General features: G+C 39.0%; 1 protein-coding gene across 1 annotated transcript in view; it reads right to left on the reverse strand.

Moving 5' to 3' along the window:
• The window catches only part of Grm7 (glutamate metabotropic receptor 7), an 881,798-nt gene that overhangs the window by 40,647 nt on the left and 814,196 nt on the right, over positions 1-26,955 (reverse strand). Inside the window, exons 8-9 of the mRNA XM_055628422.1 lie at positions 23,745-23,991; positions 18,730-18,821 (exon numbers count right to left, since the gene is read on the reverse strand). Coding sequence (XP_055484397.1) covers positions 18,751-18,821; positions 23,745-23,991 — 318 coding nt within the window. The 3' untranslated portion in view covers positions 18,730-18,750. The remainder of the gene's footprint in view (positions 1-18,729; positions 18,822-23,744; positions 23,992-26,955) is intronic.

The raw sequence follows: 26,955 nt of genomic DNA on the forward strand, positions 1-26,955 counted from the left end.
GTGTGTGTGTGTGTGTGTGTGTGTGTGTGTGTGTGTGTGTGTGTGTGAAATATATGCTGGTTCTGGAAGGGCCTGGGGAAGACACTGGATTTCCTGGTGCTGGAGTTACAGGCAGCTGTGAGCAGCTGGATATAGATGCTGAGGACAGAATTCTGGCCGTTTCAAGAGCAGTGAGCACTTGTAACTTCTAAGCCATCTCTCCAACCCCTGACATTTTCCTTCTCAGGAACTGTCATTTGTCACCCTTGGCTCTAAGAACAGAAAATTCTAAAATTCTCTCATTTTCTCAGGTGAGAGCTTATCTGGTTGAGTAGATGCTCTCAGGAACCCTGTTTGCTTCTGCAATTTATCATTTTCACTGACTTTCACTCATTAAGTTCTGAATGGCACCCTTTCTCTTCAGAGTGTACCAACAAAGTCTTCTGAATAGAATTGGAGCATGCTCACAGTCGAGGTTTGGTACACTTTTTCTTCTTTCTAGCTTTAATATATTTTAACCACATAGCTCCTGACTAGAGAAATGTCCAGAAAACATTTGCAACGTTTAGAGACATTTGAGTGCACACACACACACACACACACACACACACACACACACACACACACACACACATATACTTATGTGTTTCAGTGCCCAAAACTGCAGGGTAAAGGAGCTAGCTGTAGACATCCAGGGGACAGAGGCCAGTGATGCAGCTGAATATCCTGCTAAGTATGATGACACCTAAAATGGCAGTAGCACCAGGACTGAGAATTTCTCTGTCCAACTATACTGAAATATACAGGTAAAAGTCTGCCTCAAGCCAGACTTTTACCTTCCACTGGAAGGCAGTCCATTGGTTAAAAGCCTGGCCTGTGGGCCCAGAGGCTGGGGCTTATCCTTAAGTTCTTCTGACTAACATCAAAATTACTTTGGAACACTAATTAATGTATCTCTGCCTTGCTTTCCCAACCTGAGCTAAGGTTATCTCTTAAGGTTATACAAATGACTGAATCAACTAAAAATAAGTGCTTGGCACAGTGCATGCTACTTAGGTTAAGGGTTTCATATGTACATTCCACTTCTAAGAATGGATGCTGTGACATTACTGAGATAATCTCCCAGTATGGAACCCCATCTCCCTATGCTGCCTCTTTTTTTATCTTAATATCTTTTTAAATTTAATTTTATTTTATTAATTACACTTTGTGTACCCCCATAAACCCTTCGCTCCTCCCCTCCCAATCCCACCCTCCCTCCCCCTTCTTCATGCATGAACCTCCCCAAGTCCACTGATAAGGGAGGTCATTCTCTACTTTCTTCTGATCTTAGTCTATCAGATCACATCAGGAGTGGATGCATTGTCATCTTCTGTGGCCTGGTAAGGCTGCTCCCCCCTTAGGGGGAGGTGATCAAAGAGGCAGTCTCTCTTCCCATTACTATGTAACCCACTTGGACACTAAACTGCCATGGGGTATATCTGTGCAGGGGTTCTAGGTTATCTCCATGCATAGTATTTGGTCGGAGTATGAGTCTCTGGGAAGACCCCTATGTTCAAATTTTCTGGTTCTGTTACTCTCCTTGTGGGGTTTCTGTCCTCTCCAGATCTTACTACTTCCCACTTCTTACATAAGATTCCATGCACTCTGCCCAACAGTTGGCCATAAGTCTCAACAACTGCTTTGATAGTCTGCAGAGCAGAGCCTTTCAGAGGCCCTCTGTGGCAGGTTTCTAGGTTGTTTCCTGTTTTCTTCTTCTTCTGATGTCCATCCTCTTTGCCTTTCAGGATGGGGATTGAGCATTTTAGTCAGGGTCCTCTCTCTTGATTAGTTTCTTTAGATGTACAGATTTTAGTGGGTTTATTCTATTTTGTATGTTTATATGAGTGAGTATATACCATGTGTGTCTTTCTGCTTCTGGGACAGATCACTCAGGATGATCCTTTCTAAGTCCCACCATTTACCTGCAAATTTCATGATTTTCTTATTCTTCATTACAGAGTAATACTCCATTGTGTAGATATACCACAATTTCTGCATCCATTCTTCAGTTGGGGGGCATCTGGGCTGTTTCCAGCTTCTGGCTATTACAAATAAAGCTGCTACAAACACGGTTGAGCAAGTGTCCTTATTATGTACTTGAGCCTCTTTTGGATATATGCCTAGGAGTGGTATGGTTGGATCTTGAGGAAGCGCTGTTCCTAGTTGTCTGAGAAAGCGCCAGATTGATTTCCAGAGTGGTTGTATTAGTTTACATCCCCACCAGCAGTGGAGGAGGGTTCCCCTTTCTCCACAACCTCTCCAGCATGTGTTGTCCCTTGAGTTTTTCATCTTGGCCATTCTGATGGGTGTGAGGTGAAATCTCAGGGTCGTTTTGATTTGCATTTTCCTAATGGCTAATGATGTTGAGCATTTCTTTAAGTGTTTCTTTGCCATTCCATATTCCAAAACAGAGAGTTCTCTGTTTAGCTCTGTTCCCCATTTTTTAAGTGGATTACTTGGTTTACTGCTTTTTAGCTTCTTTAGTTCTTTATATATACTGCATATTAGCCCTTTGTCAGATAAAGGGTTGGTGAAAATTCTTTCCCAATCTGTAGGCAGTTGTTTTGTTTTGATGACGATGTCCTTTGCTTTACAGAAGCTTCTCGGTTTCATGAGGTCCCATTTATTGATTGTTGCTCTTAGAGCCTGTGCTGTTGCTGTTCTGTTCAGGAAGTTCTCTCCTGTACCAATAAGTTCTAGGGTTTTTCCCACTTTTTCTTCTAACCCATTTAATGTGTCTGGTTTTATGTTGAGGTGTTTGATACACTTGGACTTTAGTTTTGTGCAGGGTGATAAGTATGGATCTATTTGCATCTTTCTACATGTAGACATCCAGTTAGACCAGCACCATTAGTTGAAGATGCTATCTTTTTTCCATTGTATGGTTTTGGCATCTTTGTCAAAGATCAGGTGTCCATAAGTGTGTGGGTTTATTTCTGGGTCTTTGTTCGGTTCCATTGATCCACCCTTCTGTTTCTATGCCAGTACCATGCAGTTTTTATAACTGTTGCTCTATAGTACGGCTTAAGATCAGGGATGGAGATACCTCCAGAAGATCTTTTATTGTAGAGGATTGTTTTAGCCATTCTGGGTTTCTTTTTTTTTTTTTTTTTTTTTTTTGTTATTCCATATGAAGTTAAGAATTTTTCTTTCCAGATCTGTAAAGAATTGTGTTGGTAATTTGATGGGAATTGCATTGAATCTGTAGATTGCTTTTGTTAAGATGGCCATTTTAGGCTTCCTCTTTTTAAAATTTATTTTTGTATCATAATTAGAATACTCTTTCCATGGCACCTTTCATTTTTCCTCTTTATACATCTTAGCATGTTTTAGTATATGGTTAAAATGTTGTTTGTCTTTCTTCTTGAGGTGGTAAAGTCCTTGGAGACAGAATGACCCACCTCTGCCAGAGTCCTGAACACTGCATGAATTATGTAGGTTCAGTTGGGGTTCATTTGACATGTCTCCATTTCTAAGAAGACTAGTAAAGGCATCATCTCTTCAGTGTGGCTCACAAAGATATTGTTTGCAAATATGAAGCCTATTTTTAAATGAAGTGTGTGTGGTTCCTTTCCAGACCATGCTACAAGGGCAGAATCTATCAGGCAGCTTCATGGGAAGACAAAGGCTAAATTGTAGGCTAAGCTAGGCGGAGTACTTTACTCTTTCACCTCAGCATATGAACATCATTGACCAAGGTAGCTTTCTGGCCTTGGGAAGAGTTAATTCATGGTATGCTACCTAGGATTAATAATTTACTTCACATTCTGTAGTCTTCTAATCTCTAGCCCTCACCCTGCCTTGAGCTGTCTCCATTCCCCTAGATAAACTGGAATAAGTGTCTATCTACTGTCAGTGTTCATCTGTGTGTAGAAGAGAAGACTGTTTCCAGACTACACTCTGAAACTGAGTCCTTGATAATGAAGGATTTGTTGCCATTCTCTTCTTGGCTTAAAATTAACTTGTCAGTTCAAAGATCTTGCAGTTCTTAATGAGAATATGCTGGGGTATAATGAGGTGAGAATGAGTTTGAAACTCCTTGTGTCTCTAATTTCTGTCTTCTTTCTTAACCTCCATGAACTTAAGTTGTGCTTTTGTAAGTAGGGATGATACCACCTTCACCAGCCTGATGCACCTATGAAATGATGCTGTATAAATAAGTGAATAAGAAAACAAGGACATGGAATAGAACACAGCAGCAAGTGGAAGCTAGGGTCAGATGGAAGGGGAAGGGGACTTCCCCTATCAGTGGACTTAGAAAGTGGCAGGGAGAAGTTGAGGGAGGGAGAGTGGGATTGGGAGGGAATGAGGGAGGACGCTACATCTGGGATACAAAGTCAGTAAACTGTAATTAATATAAAAAATAAAAAATTAATTAAAATAAAAAAACAAAAATGGGGTGGGTTTTGCTTTTTATCTTCTTCTTCCAGAATGTTGATATATACTTTTTAAAATTTTTTAATGTTCAGGCATGTGTAAGTGTGCCTCCATGTATATAAATATGTTTGTTCATCTGACATGGCACATGTATGGAGGTCAGAGGCCAATTTGGGCTTTGGTTCTTGCCTTCCACACTGAGGCAGGGTCTCTGTAGTTTTCTATGGTGAACACCCTCAAACATCCAAGAATTCTCCTGTCTCCATCTCCCATCTCTCTGTAGGAAATCAGGGATTATGGGCGCTCCTGCTACAGGATTCAAACTCAAGAACTGCAAGTTTGCTCAGCATGTGTTTTTACACACTGAGCCATCTTTCTTTAATCCTGTTGATACTGTTTTGTTGACAAAATCCCTGGTGTGTGCGCGCGCGCGCGTGTGTGTGTGTGTGTGTGTGTGTGTGTGTGTGTGTGTGATTTTTGTTTGAAAGTTCATGGAAATAAGTAACAAAGCATCTGCTAGACAGTGATGGCCAAGGTTATCCATATACAACACAACTAAGACATGCTTATTGACTCTGGAAAGACACTCAAAGCCTCCTCCAGCCAGCACCAGAATCCCCAAAGTGGCCAACCACAGGGAAAGTATGTTAAAAGCATTTCAGTACCAGATGAAGGCCTGTTCTTAGCCTTGAATGTCTAATTTGAACGTATTGTTGATTATGGGCGGTGGTGGTAAAGATCAGATCGTATATGGCTGACATTTGTGTGGTTCTGGTAACAGCCAAGCCTTCCTGCTACAAGATCTATAACTACAGAAGATTGCCAACTACAGAACATTTCAAACAGCTTAGAAAAGGAGTTGGGACATTTCCCCAGCTGAGAGAGAGGCATATTGGACCAGCAAATTTTGCTGCTGCTACCTTATAATACACTAAAGATTATAATCCATATTACTAGACGTTGTAATAAAAATGTACAGAAGCACTCTCAGAGAAAGCCCATGGAGGGTCTTCATTAAAAAGCTAGAATCATAACATATCTCTGTATCTGTATTGTAAAGAATTTCTCACCCAACTTTTTTTTTTTTTTTGTCTAACCCATAGATCCATGCTATCTTTTATGTGCTAATGGAATTTTCTAAGTCACAGCTTTGCTCTGTATATCCAATGAGCACGTGATTATAGCTACTTAAAGTAAGGAATCTAATGTTTAATTTCATGTAAAACCTTTTAATTTCAAGAGGTCTATATGGCTGATGGCTACTATATAAACTAAGTGTTATGACGCAGTTGACGACAGGCAAAGGGGAAGGATTTTTATTTTGCAGGCAAATGGATGGAAGTAGAAAAAGTCACTCTGACTCAGGTAACCTAGACCCAGAAAGACAAATACGGCATGTACTTACTTATAAATGAATATTAGTTGTTAAGTAAATGATAACCAAGTTAAAAATCTGTAGACCCAGAGTAGTTAGGTAAAGAGGAGGGCTCTAGGAGAGAAGCATGGATCTCCCAGGAAAGAAAAAATAGGATATATTTTTCCTAGTGGTTTTGGAGTGTTTGGGGATGGGCATGGGAAGGATTGAGTATGGGGCCTGATGAGATAAAGAGAGAGAATGTTGGGAGAGATGGCTGGAACTGGGAACATTTGCGGGATGGTATGGAAGTCCAGTGCAGTAAAAACTTTCTGTAATGAGGGTGACCTAATGAGGACTTTTAGTAATGGGGGATATGGAACTTGAACTGGCTCTCGTAGCCAGGTAAGGCTCCCACTGGCAGGACTGGGTTACGTTCTACTGAGCTGTTGGCTGAGGAGGTACCTTGGAGATCTCCCAACAACCCAGGCTGATGCTATAAAAGAGGTTTGCTCTCCCAAAACTGACATTAGGGCCTTAATGCCAAGGACAACATCCACAGAATTTATTAAACACAGAGAAGTCAAGACTGTGTTTGCATGGAGCCTGCGTCCCTACCTTTTAGTCTCTTTGGTACAGGAAGGTATTCTGCAGGCTTTTAAAAGAAAACCATGAACAACAACCCAGCCATAAATCCCTTGATGTACAATCTGTTCTGCCTGCAAGATGTGCTGTGACAATTGTGGTGCAGAATTTGTGGGAGTAGCCAACCAATGCATGCTTTAACTTGAGGCCCACTCCATGAGAGGAAGCCTATGCCTGACAACACTTGAATGGCTAGGAAGAACGAAACATGACTGGTCTTGATTGATTCAAACTAAGTATCTAACTATCTATCTAACTATCTAACTAACTAACAAAAACTTCAATGAAATGGTTCATAATGATATTCTGCTATACTCATATATCAGCATCTTGTTCAGTCATCATCATAGAGGCTTCCTCCAGCAGCATATGGGAAAGAATGCAGAGACCCACAGCCAGACATTATGCAGAAAGAGAGTCTAATTTGGAGGTCTCCATTGGGTCCCTACCCTCTGAGCTCAGGGTATCCCTCAGAACTGGGGGCAGAGAGATTGTAGGAGTCAGTTAGGGTGGAGGATACTGGGAGAACATGGCCCATTGGCTCAGCTGGGCAGGATGCATTTGAGTTCACAGAGACTGGAGCTGCAAACACTTGGCATGGAGAGGTCTGCACCCTGTCTTCTGCATATATGTTATGGCTGTTAACTTGGAATTTTTGTGGGACTTCTAACTGTGGGAGTGGGTTTGTCTTTGACTCATTTGCCTGCTCTTGAGACCCTTTTCCTACTGTTGAGTTACCTGCTCTAGACTTGGTGTGAGGACTTTTCCCTTGCTTATTGTATTTTGTTTTGTCCCGCTTGGTTGTTCTCTCTTGAAGGCCTGCTCTTTTCTGAAGGAAGACAAAGGGAGTGGACCCAAGGAAGAGGACAGGTGATAGGGGACTGGGAGGAGAGGAGGGAGGGAAAGAAACTGGATGCACTGTATGAGAGAAGAATCTATTTTCAATGAGACATAAGTAATAAACAAAAAGAAAATTATTTCATAGCAAATTATTTGACATAGTATTTTATACTGTGTTCAGATTTTAATATTATGGACTCAGTTAATCTCATCAGCGACTCCTAGGACTCCTAGTAACATCCTGCCCACTTGGAAGATGGGGAAACGGGAAACGGACATACAAAGACTAATTTAATTGCTAATTTAATGTGCCAAGATCGCTATCTAGAGAAGGGGTTTCCAACCTTTTGACATCATGATATTTTTGTCATCTACACATGTGTTGAGCCACGTTCACAGCTACGTCAAGATGCATGGAAACTCCAGATTCTGCAGCCAGGAGGACTGGCACTGACACCAACAGTCAGGTTCGATTCTGTCCTCCTCAAGATGAAGGCTCATGAAGTAAAAGTTCTGGTCATTGCAGATTATCCTGATCATTTTCACAGCCTGGTGAGGTGAGGCAGAGTATGGAGTGAGATGTTTAAAATACGGAATCTCTTTTAGGACACCAGAGCTTTTAATACATGGAGTTCTCTCGTGAGTCTCTTGAAATGATAATCTTGAAGACCTGCCAGTTCACTTTGCCTGCTAAAGTCACTCTGGCCTATTTAAGGCAGAAGAAAGAAAGACACATTGATATAGCTTCTTGCTGGGTGTTGTCATGGAGACAAGCCTTAAATGATGATGCTTTTCCTCCCCAGTCACAGACCCAGCAAGCAGCTTCGGTTTTATTTTGTCTGAAGCAGCATTAGTCTGGAAAGCCTTGTGAGACAGGGCCTCGACACAATTTCTTATGGTGCCGGTGGAGATCTAAGGTGACTTCCACAGATATGGTAGCTGCCACTTGTATAATAACTCTCAAACTGTTCCATACTATATTCCTTTAATATCCTGAAAAGCCCTTGGTTGTGGATGTTAATGGCTTCACATCACTGGTGAATGGTATGTGCTGATTACAACGAAGAATTCAGGGGTGACAAGGTTTCTTCTAATCCAGATAGACAACAGAATCAACAAAGCAGCTTCTTCAATCCATCATCAATGTTCCAGTAAGCAAAGATTAGGGGAAGAAATTATTTAAATTTGATTAACAGTTAGTTCAGGATATTTCTTCATGGCCATGTTTCTGCCCTAACCACGATTTTATAATCCATCTTTGATGTCTCTCTAAACAGCTGAGGTACAAACAGGTATTGCTAATTTAATGTAAACGTCACTGCCATGGTCTCAGTCTGAGCCTAAAGTGCCTAATTTGTGCCTAAAGTCAGAAAACACAGGCTGTGTTATGAAATGTAATGAAAACTGAATGTGTTTAAATGAGGTTTCCCAGATAGCTCGTTTGCTAGCTCAATGAAGCTTTGGCTTTAAGGAACCATTGCTGCTGAATGAATCAATACTAAATAGGTTGAAGACAGGTCAGGAGATTTATTGATATTTTCCATTTGAAAATCTCACAGGTTTTTCTAGACAAAAAAAAATCAGATGCAGGAGGACGGTTTGAGTAAGACTTATTGGGAGTGTTACAGAAAGAGGAGGCAGACAAAACAGCCAATAACAGAATGAGAAAGTTTCAGTCTCCAACATTCTCTCCTAGAATAGAAATAGAAAACTCCGGTTAATTGAAGGTGACAGACTCAAACCAATAGTTAACATTTGTATAGCTACTGGACCTCCTATTCAGCTTGAAGTGCTTTCCTATTACTTAGGTCCTAAAACTACAATATAAAACAATATATTGTACAAACGAGCACAGCCACACAGAGGGACAGTCTTTGCTCAGGAGTCACCTTACCTACCAGACATAAATGGTAACACACTAGTCCGATACGTTTGTTTAGTTTTTTGTTGTTGCTTTGTTTTTCCTGTAAAGAAAGTGAGGTAGAAATTCCTACTGAAGCTTATCTCCTTGATGACCTCTCCCCTAATATTCTGAGAACTTACTACACCACAAGGGACTGTCCTTCTTTGTGATGCATGTCAATGGGTAACAATAGATTTCCCTTATATGGATTCTACCCCAACTTGGGGTCATCCGTGCTCTTCTTAAGAAAAGCTTCAAGACAACTTAGCACTGTAGTTCCTCCAGTTATTTTGAAATTTTGAGAGCAAAACGCTAGGTCTCTCATGCTCAAGAACATTTAGTCAGTCCTAGGTCTCTTTCATTCAAGGAGACCACTGGTGAACTGGAAAGAAAGACCTTCTGGGAACACTTAGAATGTAGGCAGACACTTGCCTTGGCCACCAGCTTGGCTTGACTGTCTGCCAATGCAGATGGTCATTTGTAGTTGCATGTTACCTGAAGGGAAACAACAGCGCAGGGCTATCTGAATTTCACCAAACCGTGGGAAATTAAAATACAAAAGTGATTTGCAAAAATGACAAAAGAAAGAAAGAAGAAAAAGAAAGGAAAAGAAGGATTAAATTCCTATAAGAAATGTGGAGTGGTTTGCATGCTTAACCCTAGGAGGCTAATTTAATCTGATTTCCAGCTATACTGATGCTAGTGATAATGACTTTGGTAGCCAATGGTTTTATATGTGTATATATATATTGGGCCTTTGCTATTGTGCAAAGCACATGGGGGAGGGGAAGGTGATGAAGCTGTGGTAGGAATTTTACTTTTCTGTTCAAAGGAAGTCCCTAGTGCTATTCACTAATGCTAATAAAATCTATTTCTGAGTTTAATCACATTTGCCTGTGTTCCTATGCCAGATGTAACCATTTGAAGCTTAGGTGGAGTCTATTTTATTCATCAGTATGGGAAGACGTAATTTTAACTTAGAGTAGGCTGTGATCTGCTCAAGAACACAAGCCAACCTGCCTATATGTTCATTGATGAATTCTAATAAGTTGTAATGAGTGAAATGCTCCAGGATCTGGAAGATTACTTTCTTCTAAACTGGAATTACTGTGCTTAATTATTTGGGTTACTAGAAGTACTAAAGAGAAATGAAAGCATGCTTTGTGGTCTTATCTTTTCAGGAAAGGAAAGGGAAAGGTGAAGAAAAGAGAAAGGGAAAGAGGTGCCAGGATGGAAGAAGAGGGGACAGGAAAGAAAGGGAAGAAAGGGAAGGAAAGGAAAATAAGAAAGGGGGAGTGTGGTAGTTTGAATAGGTATGAACCCCACAGACTCGTGTGTTTGAATGTTTTCCACATAGGGAGTGGCACTATTAGGATGTGTGACCTTGCTGAAGGAAGTGTGTCACTGTGGGGGCTGGCTTTGACATCTCCTATGATCAAACAATGATAAATGTGGCACACAATATTTCCCTGCTTCCTGTGGATTGAGACATAGAACTCTCAGCTCCTTCTCTAGCACTGTGTCTTCCTGTACTCCACATGTTTCCCAGCATGAACCTCTGAAACCATAATCCACCCCCAATTAAATGTTTTTATTTGTAAGAGTTGTGTGGTCATGGAATCTCTTCACGCAAATAAAACTCTAACTAAGATAGATAGGAAGGGAACAGAGGAAGAAGAGAAGAAAGATGAGAAGAAACAGAGGGGATGAAAAAAGGTAAAGGAGAAAAGAGAGGGGAGAAAAAAGAAAAAAGGGAGGGAGGGAAGGAAGGCAGGAGGGAAAGAGGAAGGAAAGACTGAGGGAAACAAGGAGAAGTGCAAGTCTCATTCATCTGAGGGCTTCTCATTAGATGATGAGCTTTAAGATCCTGAAAAGCCCAAGCACTCTAGAATCAACTGCTAAAAACAAGAAATGATAAGATGGATGATGATACATAAAGAAAAATATATCAATGTAGTCTTCTCAGATGTAGAAAAGTTCATCACAAAAGCCTCCATCCACTAGTCCTGAGGTTGATGTCTGTCCTGCCACTCGGTTACTGGTATGTCTTGCAGGAGAGGGTATCACTCAGTTCTAAGCTTTAGGTTCTTGAATGTTAATAGTAACAAAAAGCCATGCCTAAGGGTCTGGTTAAGTTCTTTGAAAATTCCATCATTAAGAATGGTATGAAAAGCTGGGCACAGTGGCACACAGTTGTAATCCCAGAATGCAAGGAATCAGAGGCAGGCGGGTCTCTGTGAGTTCAAGGCCAGCCTGGTCTACAAAGTGAGTCTAGGACAGCCAAGGCTACACAGAGAAACACTGTCTCAAAAAGCCAAAAAGAAAAACCAGTGATATGCAGGGAATACTCTCATAATCCTAAGCAACATTACAGCCTTTATTATTTAATTGTGTTAAGACTCTATAGGTAAAGGTGAATGAATCTGCTGCTCCTGGGCAGTTCTATATTTGATGTGAGGTTGATAAGTACCACATTTTAAAGGATCAGTGAGATGTTCTTGTTTTGTTACACATTTTGTTATATATTGACCTATAAAGAGACCAAATGTGTTTTCATTAGCAAAAATGAAAGGATTAGCACTCTGCTCTGTTATTATTCTGTCACTCAGAACATATACCAGAACTACGATTCCTACCAAAAAGGTTTTTAGCTTGCCAACAGGCCTGCAATTACCTGTTGAAGTTAATTATACGGAATGATACATTTATCAGGTAGTGTGAGTTGATGTATCCTGCAGCAGCCTTATACTGGTAGCTTTTTTCTCTGTTGACCTCACCAAGGCAGGAGAGTATTAACGATCCATCAGAAGACCACAATAACCCATCTTGAAAAAGAGCTTGCTATACTTAAGAGTCAAGGTTGGCTGACTTAACTAGTAATCTACATGTCATCCCTCTAACACTGATGGTTTGTGGTAGGCAAAATACAATACCAGGGAAATGGCTCAGTTGATAAAGTGCTTGCTGTGCAAGTGTGGAGACCTAAATCCATTCCTGGAACACATGTGAAAACAGTGGGACACATTTGTAACACTAGGGTTGGAGTAATAGAAACAAGAGTATCCCTGGGAGTGGAAATGTGACCAGCTGAAATGGTGAGCTCCAGTTTCACTATGCCACTCTGTCTCAGAGAGTGAGGTTAAAAACCAAGTGAGAAGAATGCTCATTAGCCATCTCTGGCTTCCATGTGTACAAACACACTGGTACATATGCAAAGAATTAAACAAAATATATAACTAAACCTTAACAAACTTTAAAAAGAGGGAACGGGATAAAATCCATGGGAAAGACAGGAAAAAGGAGAAAAGAAAGGAATCAGAGGTAGACAGAAGGAAGAAAAATGGGAAGGTAAAGAGGAGGGGGAAAGGAAAGAGGACAGAGGTGACTAAGGATATCTCTAGGATGCCCTCACATGTGACCTGCCTTTACAGAGGAGGGATCTCCTAAAAAGGGACTCACCATGTCAGCATGGTGTCCCATTAATGGAACTTGTTTCTATGCAGTACTGAGAATTACATAAAATGGGTCCTATCTAGGGTCACAGGCAAGCCACATCTGTGACACTCCAACTAGCACCACAAGGGCGACATTCCAAGTTTAGTTTTCCTTATTCTTGGCTAGAGGAAATAACAGCATAGTCAAGGTCATGGCCAACACTTACCAATATAAAGTAGCTACTCACATTTAAATCATCTAAGGATTTGGGTCAGTTAAGCAAGAACAGCAGTGGGTAGGAGATTTCTCTAGCACCCTCCTGGTACAAGTTGAAGGTTACTCTGAGTAAGGAAGATAGAAAATAAGGATTTCAAATCCAGTCTTCAACTTGAAAAGGCAAAATAAATTATGAGAATATTCATGTAGAGCATAAAGAAAATGGTGATTACCTTTGATGCCAGTAGAAAGTTAATTTAAAATGTGTCCAAGCTTCAATGCAGAAAGAAAGAGAGAAAGAGAGACACAGAAAGAGAGAGAATCTGCAAAGTTGAGGTACATCTTTAGTAGTTAGAAATCAGAACAGAATCATCAGTTGACTATTGGGATAATCCTTCCTTATAGCAGTTGATTTGGGAGAATTTTCAGAAATGAACTGACCTCAGTTAAGAACACACATTTTTCTTATTAAATTAAAGTGACATTGTGGTTCTAAAAGACAAAACTTGCCCTAAATGGCTGGCTCTGAGATAACTCAGTGATTAGAAAGCTACCAGTTATTTATCAAAGACGACTCTGGAAAAGTTGTGTTTTAAACTTTGTGTACATGTGTGAGCTTGAATCAGTCTAAGTGTACCGTATACATGTGAAAGGCCACTGTGGCAAGAAATGGGTATTGGGTCCTACAGGACTAGAGTTATATATGGTTGTGAGTTACCATGTGCATTCTGGGAAATGAAGCCATGTCCTCTGCCAAAGAAGTAATTGCTCTTAACCACTGAGCCATTTCTACATCCCAAACCCATTTCCAATGGAAATTGTCAAGTTCATGTGTGATTGCAATGATAAATGGTGTAGAAATTTATAGTCACAGAGGAGAGAAATAGGCACAAATAGGTTTGTTGGTTTTGTATTCTAGCTTATTGTACCAAAAGAGAGATTAACTACATAGATACAGGTATAATACTGATATCATCAATTTTAGGATTTATCACATGAAACCACAACACCATTTTGCAATCTGACATCAGCCTAAAAGCTGTCTCTTCTGGCCAGGCATGGTGGTGCATACCTGTAATCTCAGCACTCTGGAAGGCAGAGGCAAGTGAATCTCTGTGAGTTCAAGGCCAGCCTTGTCTACAAAGTGAGTCCAGGACAGCCAAGGCTATTCAAAGAAACCCTATATCAAATAAATAAATAAATAAAAATAAAAAATAAAAAGCTAACTCTTCAGTCTCTAAGAACCTGAGGGATCTTTGTCTTGAAGGATTCAGTACTACCTGCTGAGTTACAGACTGATTTTTTTTTTATTCATAATTCCTGTCCACTATTAACAGTATAGCTACCAGGTTCTAGATGAGGCTAAAAGCCTGGGACTCACCAGGTTAGTATAACCAATAGCACGGAAATGCAAAAAATGCAAAAAAACCCAAAACCTTTAGCCCCTACATAGTCAGACTGTACCCTGGATGTCATACCCTAAGACAATGTGTTCCTAACTCTGATACAGCAATTTTGCAGAACCATTTAGAATCCCTAAACATGCACCCATTTTTTTTTGTGCTTCAGATTATTTGTGCATAGTCTTCCCTGTTTTAAGTGTCTTTCCTGGCTTGTGCTGCCTGAACCACCTTGCATATAAGGTGGAGCATGCTCTCCATACATAGCTGGACAACTGATATACCTCTACTAAAACCCTCATGGTATGAAATTGAAGTTGCTTACCTTAGCATCCTCCATCATGTCTGAACTCCCTGAGGGCCTTGTCCATTCCTGTCTCCCATTCGTGTCACCTCAGGACTGGTTCAGACTAAAGCTTCTGAGACATTCATTTGATTGCTCCCCTCCCCCAAATGGGCACCCCATGGTTCATAAATCTTGATGGGACAGAGCAGAGCAGTGGTTAAATGCACTTTGTGATGCATTTTCCATGAATTAAGGGCATGGAGTGTACAACTCCACTGTGCTTGTAAAAACTATGGTCTGTGTGTGCTTTCATCCCATTCTTTAAGTGGGACGTGAGCTGCAGAGCTGGGGTGGCAGGTGTTAATTGGTTTCTGAGCATGTGCTAAGGGATCAGTCCTGATAAGATTTATAGCTGCATTTATTTCTGAGGTGATTCAATGTCAAGGTGGGGTAGCCTTATATTCTTTACTGTATTATACTTAGAGAGTGCTTCAAAGTGGATTTAAAATTGAAGTGGTCTCCTGTTCAAGCACTGGTACCACACTGAATGCTAAAGAGAAAGAATTTCAACAGGGTATAAAGCCTTTTATGTCAAAGTTCTAAAAGTCTTCAAGTACCAAATTATGCCATTATATTAATGACAAAATTGAAATGATTAGTAAGATTCATTTGTTTGTGGTATTTGTATGTATATGTGGTGTCCATGTATTTGCCTGTGTGCAGGTATATGCTTGCACAAATATATACATGTGTGTGCATGTTTGTTCACCTATATGTGGAGGACAGAGGTTTATACAAATTGTTCTCCTTGATGGTTCTTCTGGTTATTTACTGAGGCAGGGTCTCTTGCTGTACTCAAGATTGGTTATCTAGTCTAGCTAGGCAGCTTGCTTTAGGGATCCCCTGTTTTTCTCTCCCAACTGCTAGGACTGTAGGTGGACTGTCATCTCATCAGGAATTTACTTAAAGGTACTAGTGATTCAAACTTTGTGCTTGGACAGCAAGCACTTTACCCACTGAACCATCTCCCTAAACTTTATTAACTTAAAAAAATGCAAGTCCACAAGGTGATGTCCTAATAGTGTTAACATATGAATACATGCTCAGAACAAAACTAAACAAACATACAACTCAAGATTCTTATATGTCCATATTTGTAAGGCTGTATTTGAATCTACTGCTTTATAATCATATCATCATCCTGTAGCATGAAACTACAACAATGATAGAGAAACACCTATTTTCTGGGCAGGTTATGGTATAGGATCAGTGATTCTTTTTCCTCCTTCGTCCATAATTAGATGTTAAGATGAGTGTTATTAGACTGGTGGCACTTCCTACAGTTATAAAATTCTTAAATCCAACAATGACAACAGAAATCAGTGTTGACTTAGCTGATGGCAGGCTTAGGCCTCTGCCAGAGAGGGTACTTTTTAAAACAGAACCCTTATATAAAACATAATTTCTAGCTGTGTTATATTTTGTCTAGCTTTTAATTTGTTTCCTTTCACCTCTTACAAGCAAAAGCCAGACTTGCTGTATATGCTGTATATGGTTGTTGGGGACACAGTGGCTGAAGCAAAATTTTAAAAGCAAATTAGCACAAGATTCATTCTTATGTCTTCTGTTTTCTCTTTACTGTTTCATCTCCTGGAATACCATCACACAAAAAGGAATTCAAACATGGAACTATGGGCCACTTCTTTAATTGACCTCCAAACATAGGTAGTTCTCATTTTTAAGGTATATCGTTGATGCCTACTCTTGGAAAACGAAAGTTGGACCATCTTTCACTCCCAATTATTTTTAAATAAACCATATATAGCATGCACCCTTCCTTTAAACTGATAAGGAAAAAAAAATCAAGTACATATATTACTTGGATCTATAGGACCATCAAAAAAAAAATGGGAAAAAAACACAGTAATGAATGGGTGAATGTGCCATGTTCATGGCACTGGGAAAAGAAAGACCATTTCATAGTCCTCATTCTATGATGTGACCTCCCTGCTTACTCTCTCAGAATGTCACCAATCAAAATCTGTGAAAAAATAATCCCAGAACAAAGGTTGTTTTGTTGCTAAACATCACTTCCTAGCAGTATTTTATTTTTAAATTTGTATTACAGTGTGTGTGTGTGTGTGTGCATATATGTATTTATTGCGTTTATTAAGTGTAGGTCATAAGACAACCTCAGAGAGTCTGCTCTCCCACCATGTAGATCGCAGGATGTAACTCAGGTCATTAGGCTTGGCAGCTGGCTCTCTTATCTGCTCAGCCAACATGCAGAACCCTAGCAGTAGTTTTTAACTGAAAGGTAAACTTCACATAGTTTCCTATTGCTCCCTTTAAATCAAAAGCCACCAATTGCAAATGAAGCTAAAGAGAATTTTTAATAGATGGATATTTAATCTATCTTTTCTTTTCCTGTGGATAATTTTTTCTCATTTATTTTCAAGAAGTCTCCTGTAAAAGAACTGCTAAGTGATGAGCTGCAGTGTTTTGACAAGCACTTGTACTGCAGAGACTTGAAATCTCACTGGGACACAGTTACATATTCACTGTAGGGAAGAATGCCCTATTTAAAATCTAGGACAGATCATGTTGATACGGGAAAAGGAAATAACTGTGGAAACAATACGTCTGAAATTAAAGACTGAGATGTTATAGCCATCTAAAATCAACAAGAAATGTAATTACTCTTTGAAAGTAATCATGTCCTGTCTTTGAGTACTAAGTGGATTTTTTTAAGGCCAAGATATTATTTGCATGCAAAATGTCATTACAAAAAAGAAAAATATTGTAGGAGTGGAGTGGTGATCTGACAGAAGTCTCATGACAGAGACACACAAAGAGAAAGACTAATCCACATTGCTAAACATAATGTTACTCTCCACGATAGGACCCTGCTTTGGTAGATCTCTAAAGATTGGCCTTTGAGATGTTTTACAAAGAAGAGAGTAAGTTTAGAGATAATCAGAAGACAATATTTATTCAAATCTTCCACCTAATTTATTATTTTTATTTTAACTCTGTGTGAGTGTGTGTGTGTGTGTGTGTGTGTGTGTGTGTGTGTGTGTGTACATGCAAGTGCTAATGCCATGGAGGCCAGAAGAAGACTCCTGTGGCGAAGTTGATGGTGGTTGTGATCCTTCCATTCTGGGTGGTGGGAACCGAACTCTAGTCTTCCACAAGAGCATTACACATTCTTATCTGTTGAGGCCTATTTCCAGCCTTTTCACACTCTTCTCCATGCCCTTCACTGCTTATTTTTCCACCTTTTGGAAGGGCTTGAACTTATCTAGACAAAGATATTTGAAATCAAGAGTTGTTTTCTCTGGGATTCCATTTGCTTAGGCTGACATTCAGAAATGATAAGTATAGTAAGAAAATTAAGAATAGTCTTTTAGAGCATATATTGACTAACAATGCCCTAGATGTGGATGAATGGTAAGTCAGGCAACTGATGCCTTCAAGAGAGTTCATCTATATGACCAGTTAATGAGGTCACATAATCCATTATTTTGAATACCATGATATTAATTGGTAATTCTTTTGGCTAATTTTGGAAATTTTCTCACTTCGACCCCTTCCTTACTTTCAGAGAGCACTAAAGTTGGTTTGATTTCTAGGCAAAGAAATATGATTGACAAATCATGAATCCCCACCATAAAATATCCCTCTAGTTATTTGTTGAAAATAGGAAAAAAGAGAAAAAGAAAGGAGAAGAAAAGAGCAAGGAAAAGAAAAAACAAAACAAAACAAAACAATTAGTCAGTCTTACAGAATTTGGACCAGCCACTTACATTTTCTGAATTGGTACATTTCCAGAAATGTGTAAATTTATTTTCATGTACAAAACAAAGTAATAATAACTGAAGTAGACATTTGTATTTGACTGATGAAGCATGTCCCCCCTTTTTTCCTATCAGTAGTCCACATTGTCAAAATGTAAAAACACACATTTAAAATATTTTTTAACCATCAATTATTTTAAGGTAGACTCTGTATCAGAATAAACAGCAACTGTTTCTAAAGCGATTGGCTAGTTGTCACACCCATAATCATGTTCTTCAGCAAAGATACCAGACACCTAATTTGAGCTGTCACTGAGCTCATCAAACAGATAATATTTCAAAATTTATTTCTTTATACAGATAGAATTTCATATTGTCATGCACAGAGTTCACAAAAAAAACACATTTCTATTCTTATTGTAAACAAATAAACGAAAAGGAGATTGTTTTCTTACCTTTCAGAAAGCAGTCAAAAGCTATACTGCTGGTGGGAGAGTGTACCAAGTTACGGACTTTTGTACACTCTTTCTTACTGGTGGTATACAGTCTACAGGAAAAGTAAATATATAGGAATATATAAAATAAATGCGCAGACAATATTCCTTTTTATTATTATCAGTTTTGTTGTCGTTGTTGAAGAAGAGGCTGCAATAGAGACCCACGGACACCGCGCCCATTATTTCAGTGGGTACGCTAGGCTGGGGTAGACCAGTTCACCACAATTCAGGTACCTCTGAACATGGGAGTGCCGGTGCCACTAGAGAACGGAAAGTAGCTAGGTTGCACTTGCTAGAGTTTAGGCAGCTGAGGGAACCAGCTGACAAATAACTGAGCTATCTGGCTCTCTCCTTTCTGTTGCCATCCTCTTTACCTCAGCCTAGTTCATTCTTGCTGACCAGCTTTGCCTGGTTGGTCTGGAAGGATGAGTACAAGTAGCGCCATGTTGAGAATGTTACAGATCCAAACAAATGAAGAAGCGAGACAAAACAAGGAACATTAACAAATCAGCACAGCACAGGAATGTGTTACAGAACTTTCTAGGTATTAATTGGTTGCCTACATCCATTTTCCATCAGCCAAGAGTTATTTTTTGTTGTTGTTTGTTAATCAAATACATCCTAGTATTGACATTTCTATTTTATGTGATTTCTTTCTTCGAGGCCAGTAGAGGATTTTTCTTGTTTTCCTTAGAGCCAATGCCAAATAGTAATTTAAAAATAGAAAGAAGAGTAACATCAGAATATATTTATGATGAAATTATCTTATATTTTATATCTGAGGTATACATTGTTCTTATTCTAATATAGTCTTCCTTACATTCTATGTTCATGGGCGTAATCCCATTTGCTGTATAGCACCTATTCAGATTATCTGTTTCAGAGTCATTTATCAGCTATGAACTCTCATATTGAATAACTAGGGTGTGCTCTTCTAGACTGTCTAGCCGCCTATCTTCATTAGGTTCTACTGGCCTACCAGGGTATCGTCTGCACCCACCCAGTTGTTTTAAAGCGAGTTATTTCTCAGCCTGGGAGACATCAACATAGAAAATGGATGCTATCGTAGAACCAGGTTAGGTCACACCTTCTCATCATTATGCAATGCAATCCTTGCCCAAGGGAAGCATGAGACAAGAGGGTAATTTACATAGCATCTGATGAGTATGACTATTCCAGATGAGGAAGACACCAGAAGATATTCACCAATGGCAATTAAGTCATGCTCTCCACCAAATAATACCATCCATCTAGCTTGAAAAGGATCATAAGCCACAGCCCAAGCATGACTACATCCTCCTATTTATTTGTCATCTTACAGTTTTCCATGAACATATATACAAGTTTACATTCAGAAGTATATAGAGGGAGGCTAGATTCAGGAGGAAGGTGAGAGGACCAGAATTTGAAGAAATTCTGAGGAACAGCATCTGGGACATAGCTAAAATATCCAAATGATGTTTGGGTTTTCTGAAGCCCTGTGGCTGGAATTACCATTATGTAAATAAAAAGTCTTGGAGCTTCATCCTAATGCCCCCGGGGCTTGCTATTGTTTAGTCTGAACATAGACTCTGGCAAACACTGGCCTGAGTTTGAATATAGAATATATCCACAGTGTACACATAATAATAACAATTTGAAAAGTTTGACCCTTTATCCCCCCCAAAATGATGTTTTTTCTTTCAAGGAATCAGAATTTTAACTGAAGGAGCAACTTGAGAGGAAAATTTCAATCCTTGATAAGTAATGCAGTGGAGAGGGCAGTTTTAATGTCTGTACATTTTAAGCCAAGAAGCAAGCTCATTTTCATGTAAACATGTGCAGTGTGGAGGTGGATGGGTGGAAGCGGTCATGCACCGGATGGCATGCTGCAGTGATGGAGCGGAGCCGTTCAAGATGAAGACACCATGGACTGAGAAACATTCACACTAAGTGTTCAGAGCAAAGATGAATTGGAGAGTATTTCTGGTCCATTAATTACTCTGAAGTTCATACTATGAACTGGCCTGTCTTCTCAGATATCTTCCACCACCTTAAAAAAGAATTTCCCCATTGGAGAGATGCATATTTTCAAGTGCCTGTACTGTTTGTCATTTGTTTTTGGCAAATAGCTTAAATTAAACAAACATTTCCTGTGTCTTCAATGCCAAAATTAAAATTCTCGAGATGATCTGAGCCATCCTTGGTTTTTAACATAATGTGATATTATGACATTTCCTAGCATCAGAACATTTTTGTCTATTTTCATTAACTTACATTTTCACTACAAGTCTTAATACAAATATATATGTATATACATGATAGATATGCATACACATATATGCATATTTGTGACTTTCAAGCCACAGTTCAAATGCAATTGTCATCTATGATACCACATTTTCTACATTAGAAGCATGTTGGGGAACGTTTCAAATGATGTGTTTTTTATCTCCAATTACTTCATTAATTTAAGCCATGTTTGTTCCAGGTAAGTACCAATCCTAACATGACAGAAACAAGTCTCCACTATGGCTCAGACTGGGCATCACAGGAATAAACTCTTGACTTAATATGCCCAACTTTCCAGATCTGTGATGTCCAGTGAAGTAATCACAACCATGGGTGGTTATTTATTTAAAACAAAGTCAAATAGAAAATAGATGCATCATCTCTTTTGAAAAGCTGTCTTTTGGGTGCTTGAGAGACACTGGTGCTTGTGCTGGCTGTATCAGACAACACAGATCCAGAACTTGTGGCTACCTGCTGCTACTGCTGCTACATGGCTTAGGATAAGTGGGTTCTCTTAATGTTCTCCAAAGGCTGGGTCATCAGAAATCCCAATGTTTGGAGGTACATGAATCTCCTCCTGTGGCTACTCCCCTTTCTAGCTATCCTTTTTGGTGTTTTATGGCAATGGATACACAATGCCAGAGAAGCTAGAAGTTCAGACATCTTTCAGACTGGTCGGGAGACAATGATTGTATTCAATTGTACTATTCTCTTCATTTTTATTTTTATTTTTCTTCCTGGAAGTTTGTTATGATTCTTTATAGATACCAGAACAACCACACAGTCATAAAAAATTTAAGGACAGTTGTCCAATGAGTTCTCAGTGAAATCATTGCAATTATTCTATTTGACACTACAATATTTGAATTTTGGAAATAATATGATAAGGCCTCTACATTGGCAGCCTTCTCTAAATGTAGATTATTACTGTCTGAAGAAATACAATCAGCATCCACATATTTATTACATAGCACAGTATGTTTCAGCAAAGGCAGAACCTCTCAATACACCACCACAACCAGCATCATTATTGTTATCATATCACCATCATATTATATTATGGTTATTATTATTATTATTATTATTAAGCTATATTATGAAGTAAGAGACCAAAGGAATAATTCATGACTCATGCGTTGGGGATTTGTTCTGCTAGTCGTGCTTCAGGACACACAGTAGCCAAAAGGAATAAACATGGGTTCAGGAGTAAGATCTAACTTAACTCAACCTTGGATGCTAAGCAGGTGCATGACTTTGGTCATGTCATAGAAACTTCCTGCAGTGAAGCTTTGTCAGTTAATCGAGGCTAAGAGCATATTTCCTATAGAGTTGCAGTGCAAAATGAATGCAAGGTCTTCCACACAAAGCTTCTGTGTGATAGATATTTTAGAAGTAGCTGATGCATTGTTACTAATGTTTGCTTTGGCATTTTAGAAATTACTCAAACACTCAACAAGGATGGATATGAACATTAAAAGTTATCTACAGTCAAAAGATTAATTCTTAAGCACTGTAGGATTAGTTGTCTGAATTTGTAAGTTCATGTTTGTTCATTTATAAAGTACAAATAGAGAGACTTCCAATTGTCTGTTCTGCTTACTGATTTGGGGCAAAATCTTGTTAAATTTGTATGCTTAGGTTTATATGGATGTATATATATGATTAAAAAGTGATATTGAAATAGAGAATAAAGTTTCCATAAAACCAAAAATTGAAAAATCTATTATAAACAGCTACAAAAACTGGGCTTTGCAGGGAAACTGATCAGTATGCTTATAGTTATAATTATAGATATTCATATGATCATAGAAATATTAATTTTGGGAGTTGTTTCATCTACCTTATGGAATTTATAATTAATTAGGTTTAATCTGAAATCTGTACTCACTACTACATTGTTAGCAAAAATAGTAATCAAGAATTTTATGCAGCTAACATCTGAGCCAATGTCATATTATTTATATGATGTCCTGTGTCTTTTATTTTAGGTCCTTCTTAAGCCACACTGAAGACTCCTGGCTGTTAGGGATAAGGCACACAGTGTTTTGAGTCTAACACTTCTGAACCCTGAACCATAGCTATCAGTTTTTGTCCTTCACAAAATGACTTTCTTCTTAGTAGTTTGGTGATACTTTCCCAATTGTGTGCTGCCTTTAGCAAGGTGCTCATTGGCCCTGTATACTTTAATGAAAGTTTAACATCATTATTCCATACTTTATGCTTCTGTTTCTAAAAGACTTGATTTGGCAATGATTTTTGTCAACATCCATATTCCAGTGGAAGAAAGGTATGCTTCTAAAGCTCTTCAAAAATTTAATTTTACTTCTAATGCTTCTAATGTTCACTGGGTATGGCTATTGCTCTAACAGGAAGTTGGTTTCCCATCAGGAAGTAGTCCTTCTAAGAGGAAGTTACTTCCCTGGTGGGAAGGGTCTGATAAAAGAGCCCTGATAGACATGTTTATCCCCACTGGATGTTTCTGGAGCAAAGGAGAAAGAGACAGAAGAATAATTAGGCAGAATTGTGAAAAGCTTTCTACCAGGAAAATTGTAGCAGAAATGAATCAAAACCAGAGGAGCAGCAGTTACCATTCATTAGGTCAAACCATCCACAAGGCAAGCTTACTCCAGAGAGCAGCAACACACATCACATTTTCTAGAGTTTTTCTGATGCAGGGTGCAAAGATAAGGAGAGTTACTTACTGTTTGGGTCTACATTTTCACAGAGTTCTGTCTTTGCCTCACCGTTGGGCCTGTCACTGGGTTTGTGTGACAGCCTTGATGACATGGTAGCTGCTGTGACTACGGCCTTGAAGCTTCGCTTCCGTTTCTGGACATTGAGTTCAGGGTGGAAAATGATGATGTACACTTTCGGCATGTATAGCATTCCCAGCGCCACTGACGCACTTAGGTTCATGGAGATTGTAAGCGTGGTGGTTTGTATGTAGAGCTAGGAGACACAACACACAAGGCACTATTACAAATACAATGACCGCAGAGGGTGAGCGAAAACTTAAAGCCATGTCATGAATGACTATGGCAAGGAGAAAGACAGCAATCCCAATGACCTTCTGCTAAACAGGAAGACGACTTGGCTGCACCTCCATCTCAGAGCTTAAGCCTATGTTAGTTAACACTGGGAAAGTCCTATTGTATTGAGAGATCTTCTAGACTATTGTGACAAGTAGGCTTTTAATCAGATTTAAATTCTTTTTAAGGATAATGATAGCTGTGAAAACATGAATTATACTTACCATAGTAATATGTAATCTTGAGTAAAAGTTGCTTATTTTAAACCTCAAAACAAAAATTTTATTTGATTTACTATTCAGAGATTCTGAGACCTTATTTTAAAGTGATTTTTGTTCATTAATGATTCTTTTGTATCGTTTTTGTATCATTAAGCTATTTAGTTTGGATGCTACCCATATCCCCATCACCGTAGCTTTCTGGTTCCTGGAGGATCAAGTGAATTTAGCAATCACCTCCTGTTCATGGGGTGATGTTATTGTGTGGGTGAAAAGGTGAGGGTCAAAGGGTCAAAGGGTATGTGAAGTCATACAGTCAGTAAGAGTAGAGCTACAGTCATCTTTCTGTGATCCAGGCATATCTATGACTATGATATGTACTCCTATAAAATAGAGCTCCTTAGAAACCAGATATGTTAACCTATGTATGGCATCTAAAGGATAGGTTAGACAGGGCAACTGGTGATCTTTGTCTTTTCTATCAGGGAAAACCCTAAGTCCTTGACAATGAATTGTGCTATGGTAGGCCACAATCTCTACTTTCTGGTTAAACTCCACTAGGAATCAACATTATTCTACTGAGCTGTACTTGAGTGCTTTTTGCAGATAAATTTTCTACTATTTTCTAACTCTGTGTGTTTCAATTTCCTGACTCTTCATCTTTGTGGACTGACTTTCAGATCTCAATAGACTCATTCATCCATGGAATATTTTTACAAGTTCTTTGTATTTAAGTTTGTTTACTTCAGCCTGGCCTGTTTCTCTTTTGCTACTTAAGTTGTTCTTTCTGGCATGTTCTCACTCATAACCTCTTTACTTATACATTCTCCAAGGACAGTTTCCTGTATAGAATTAGTTTTAGGTTATAGTTATATTCAACTTCTTTGATTTTATACTGTCTCCATCTCCACTATAGGTTCCATGAAGTTATATCCTTTCTGGATTCATGGTTCTCTATCTATCAGAAAAGCATTAGATACTACATGGTATATGATGGACACAGTCAGTTGCTTGACACCACTTTTCTCTCCTATTCTTCACTGGTCACATGGCATTCTTTAGATATATAAATATTTCTATCAGATATAAACAGCATTTGGGTATGTCTGATAAGACAAACAAACAAAGAACAACAACAACAACAAAATAAAAAAAACCTAGGATATCTTTCCACTTTGCTTTGCATGCTCAAAGCCACGGATTCCATCTCTAGTACTAAAAAAATAAAGTTACATAGAAAGTAAGGCAGCATATAGAAGAGAATATTCAGGATATAAGCTTCAAGTTTTCATTTTAATGTCATATTTAGTGGGTGATTTATCAACATGATTTACAACACTTTTAATGTCATGTTGATTTTTTTAACTTTTATTAATTATACTTTGTTCACTTTGTATCCCCCCATAAACCCCTCCCTCCTCCCCTCCCAACCCCACCTTCCCTCCCCCTTCTTCACACATGCCCCTCCCCAAGTCCACTGATAGGGGAGGTTCTCCTCTCCTTCCTTCTGATCTTAGTCTATCAGATCTCATCAGGAGTGGCTATATTGTCATCTTCTGTGGCCTGGTAAGGCTGCTCCCCCCTCAGGGGTAGGTGATCAAAGCCACAGTCATGTTGATTTTTGTTTCCTCACATGATGCTTATCATATAATGCACTACCTTTTTAACCATGGGTAGTTTATACCATTTTCTTGTGACTAGCCAATTAGTGAAATAAATTAGTTAATAACCATGGTTACTCCCTTTCATTAGAGAGTAAGTGCCCATCTGCATATAGCTTAAGCCTTTTTCCAGGACTCCAGCCTAATCCTGCCTTGGCTATCTGAGATTCTGCCAAGTAAAGAAAAGATTGTCCTTCATCTTGGCCGAAGTGGCTTAGGCCTTTGGGAAGAACCTTTAGCCTTAGAATTTCTACCTTAAGCTATGTACCATCAATCTCAATAAATCCAGAACCCAGTTTCAGCTCCTGGGTTGCAAGTATGGCTTTACTCATACTTACATTTACCTATACTTGTAGAATAAAGCAAGCCAAGATCCAAGCAAGTATTTTATAGCAATTGTCTCAAAGACTTCTACATGACACACATTGTTACATGGGTTCTCTCCATCTTTCCTTTTTTTTTTTTTTTTTCAACTCCAAAATAAAAATAATAGCAACTCCAACCTCATAAGATGGGGATCAAACTAATGAATGAGGAGGGAAGAATTCAGCAGGATCCTTAGGAGCAATGCACCAATGGAATCTCTGCGGCTGGTACGTACCACATTAGCTCGTTTCAGAAAGGATATTGGGAAAATGTTTCTCCTCTAACCCCTTTCAGATATTTTAAACTTAAGGACATATGTGGCATTTAAGACTGAGGATATATAAGAGTTCATGCTGCTCCTGCCTAAGCATGAAGAAACATAGCAAAGAGCATGTGTAACTACAGTGCACAGATTTAGAGATAGCTCAAGGTCAGGCAAAGCTCAGCTGGATGTATTCCATGTTTCTTTTTTCCCTAGTTCTATGGTTATGGAAAGATGTGGGGGCATAACATGAGATGCTTTCAGTACTCCAAAAATTAACATAGCACTATTGGTTGACTTCTTATCTTTGATATGTTAAGAATTTGGAAAACTTTCGGTGTTCAGTCTGCCTTTAACGGAAGCTAGATATCTCCCAC

Source organism: Psammomys obesus, unplaced genomic scaffold (genome assembly GCF_907164565.1).
Source record: "Psammomys obesus unplaced genomic scaffold, mPsaObe1.curated_primary_1811, whole genome shotgun sequence".
NCBI lineage: Eukaryota > Metazoa > Chordata > Mammalia > Rodentia > Muridae > Psammomys > Psammomys obesus.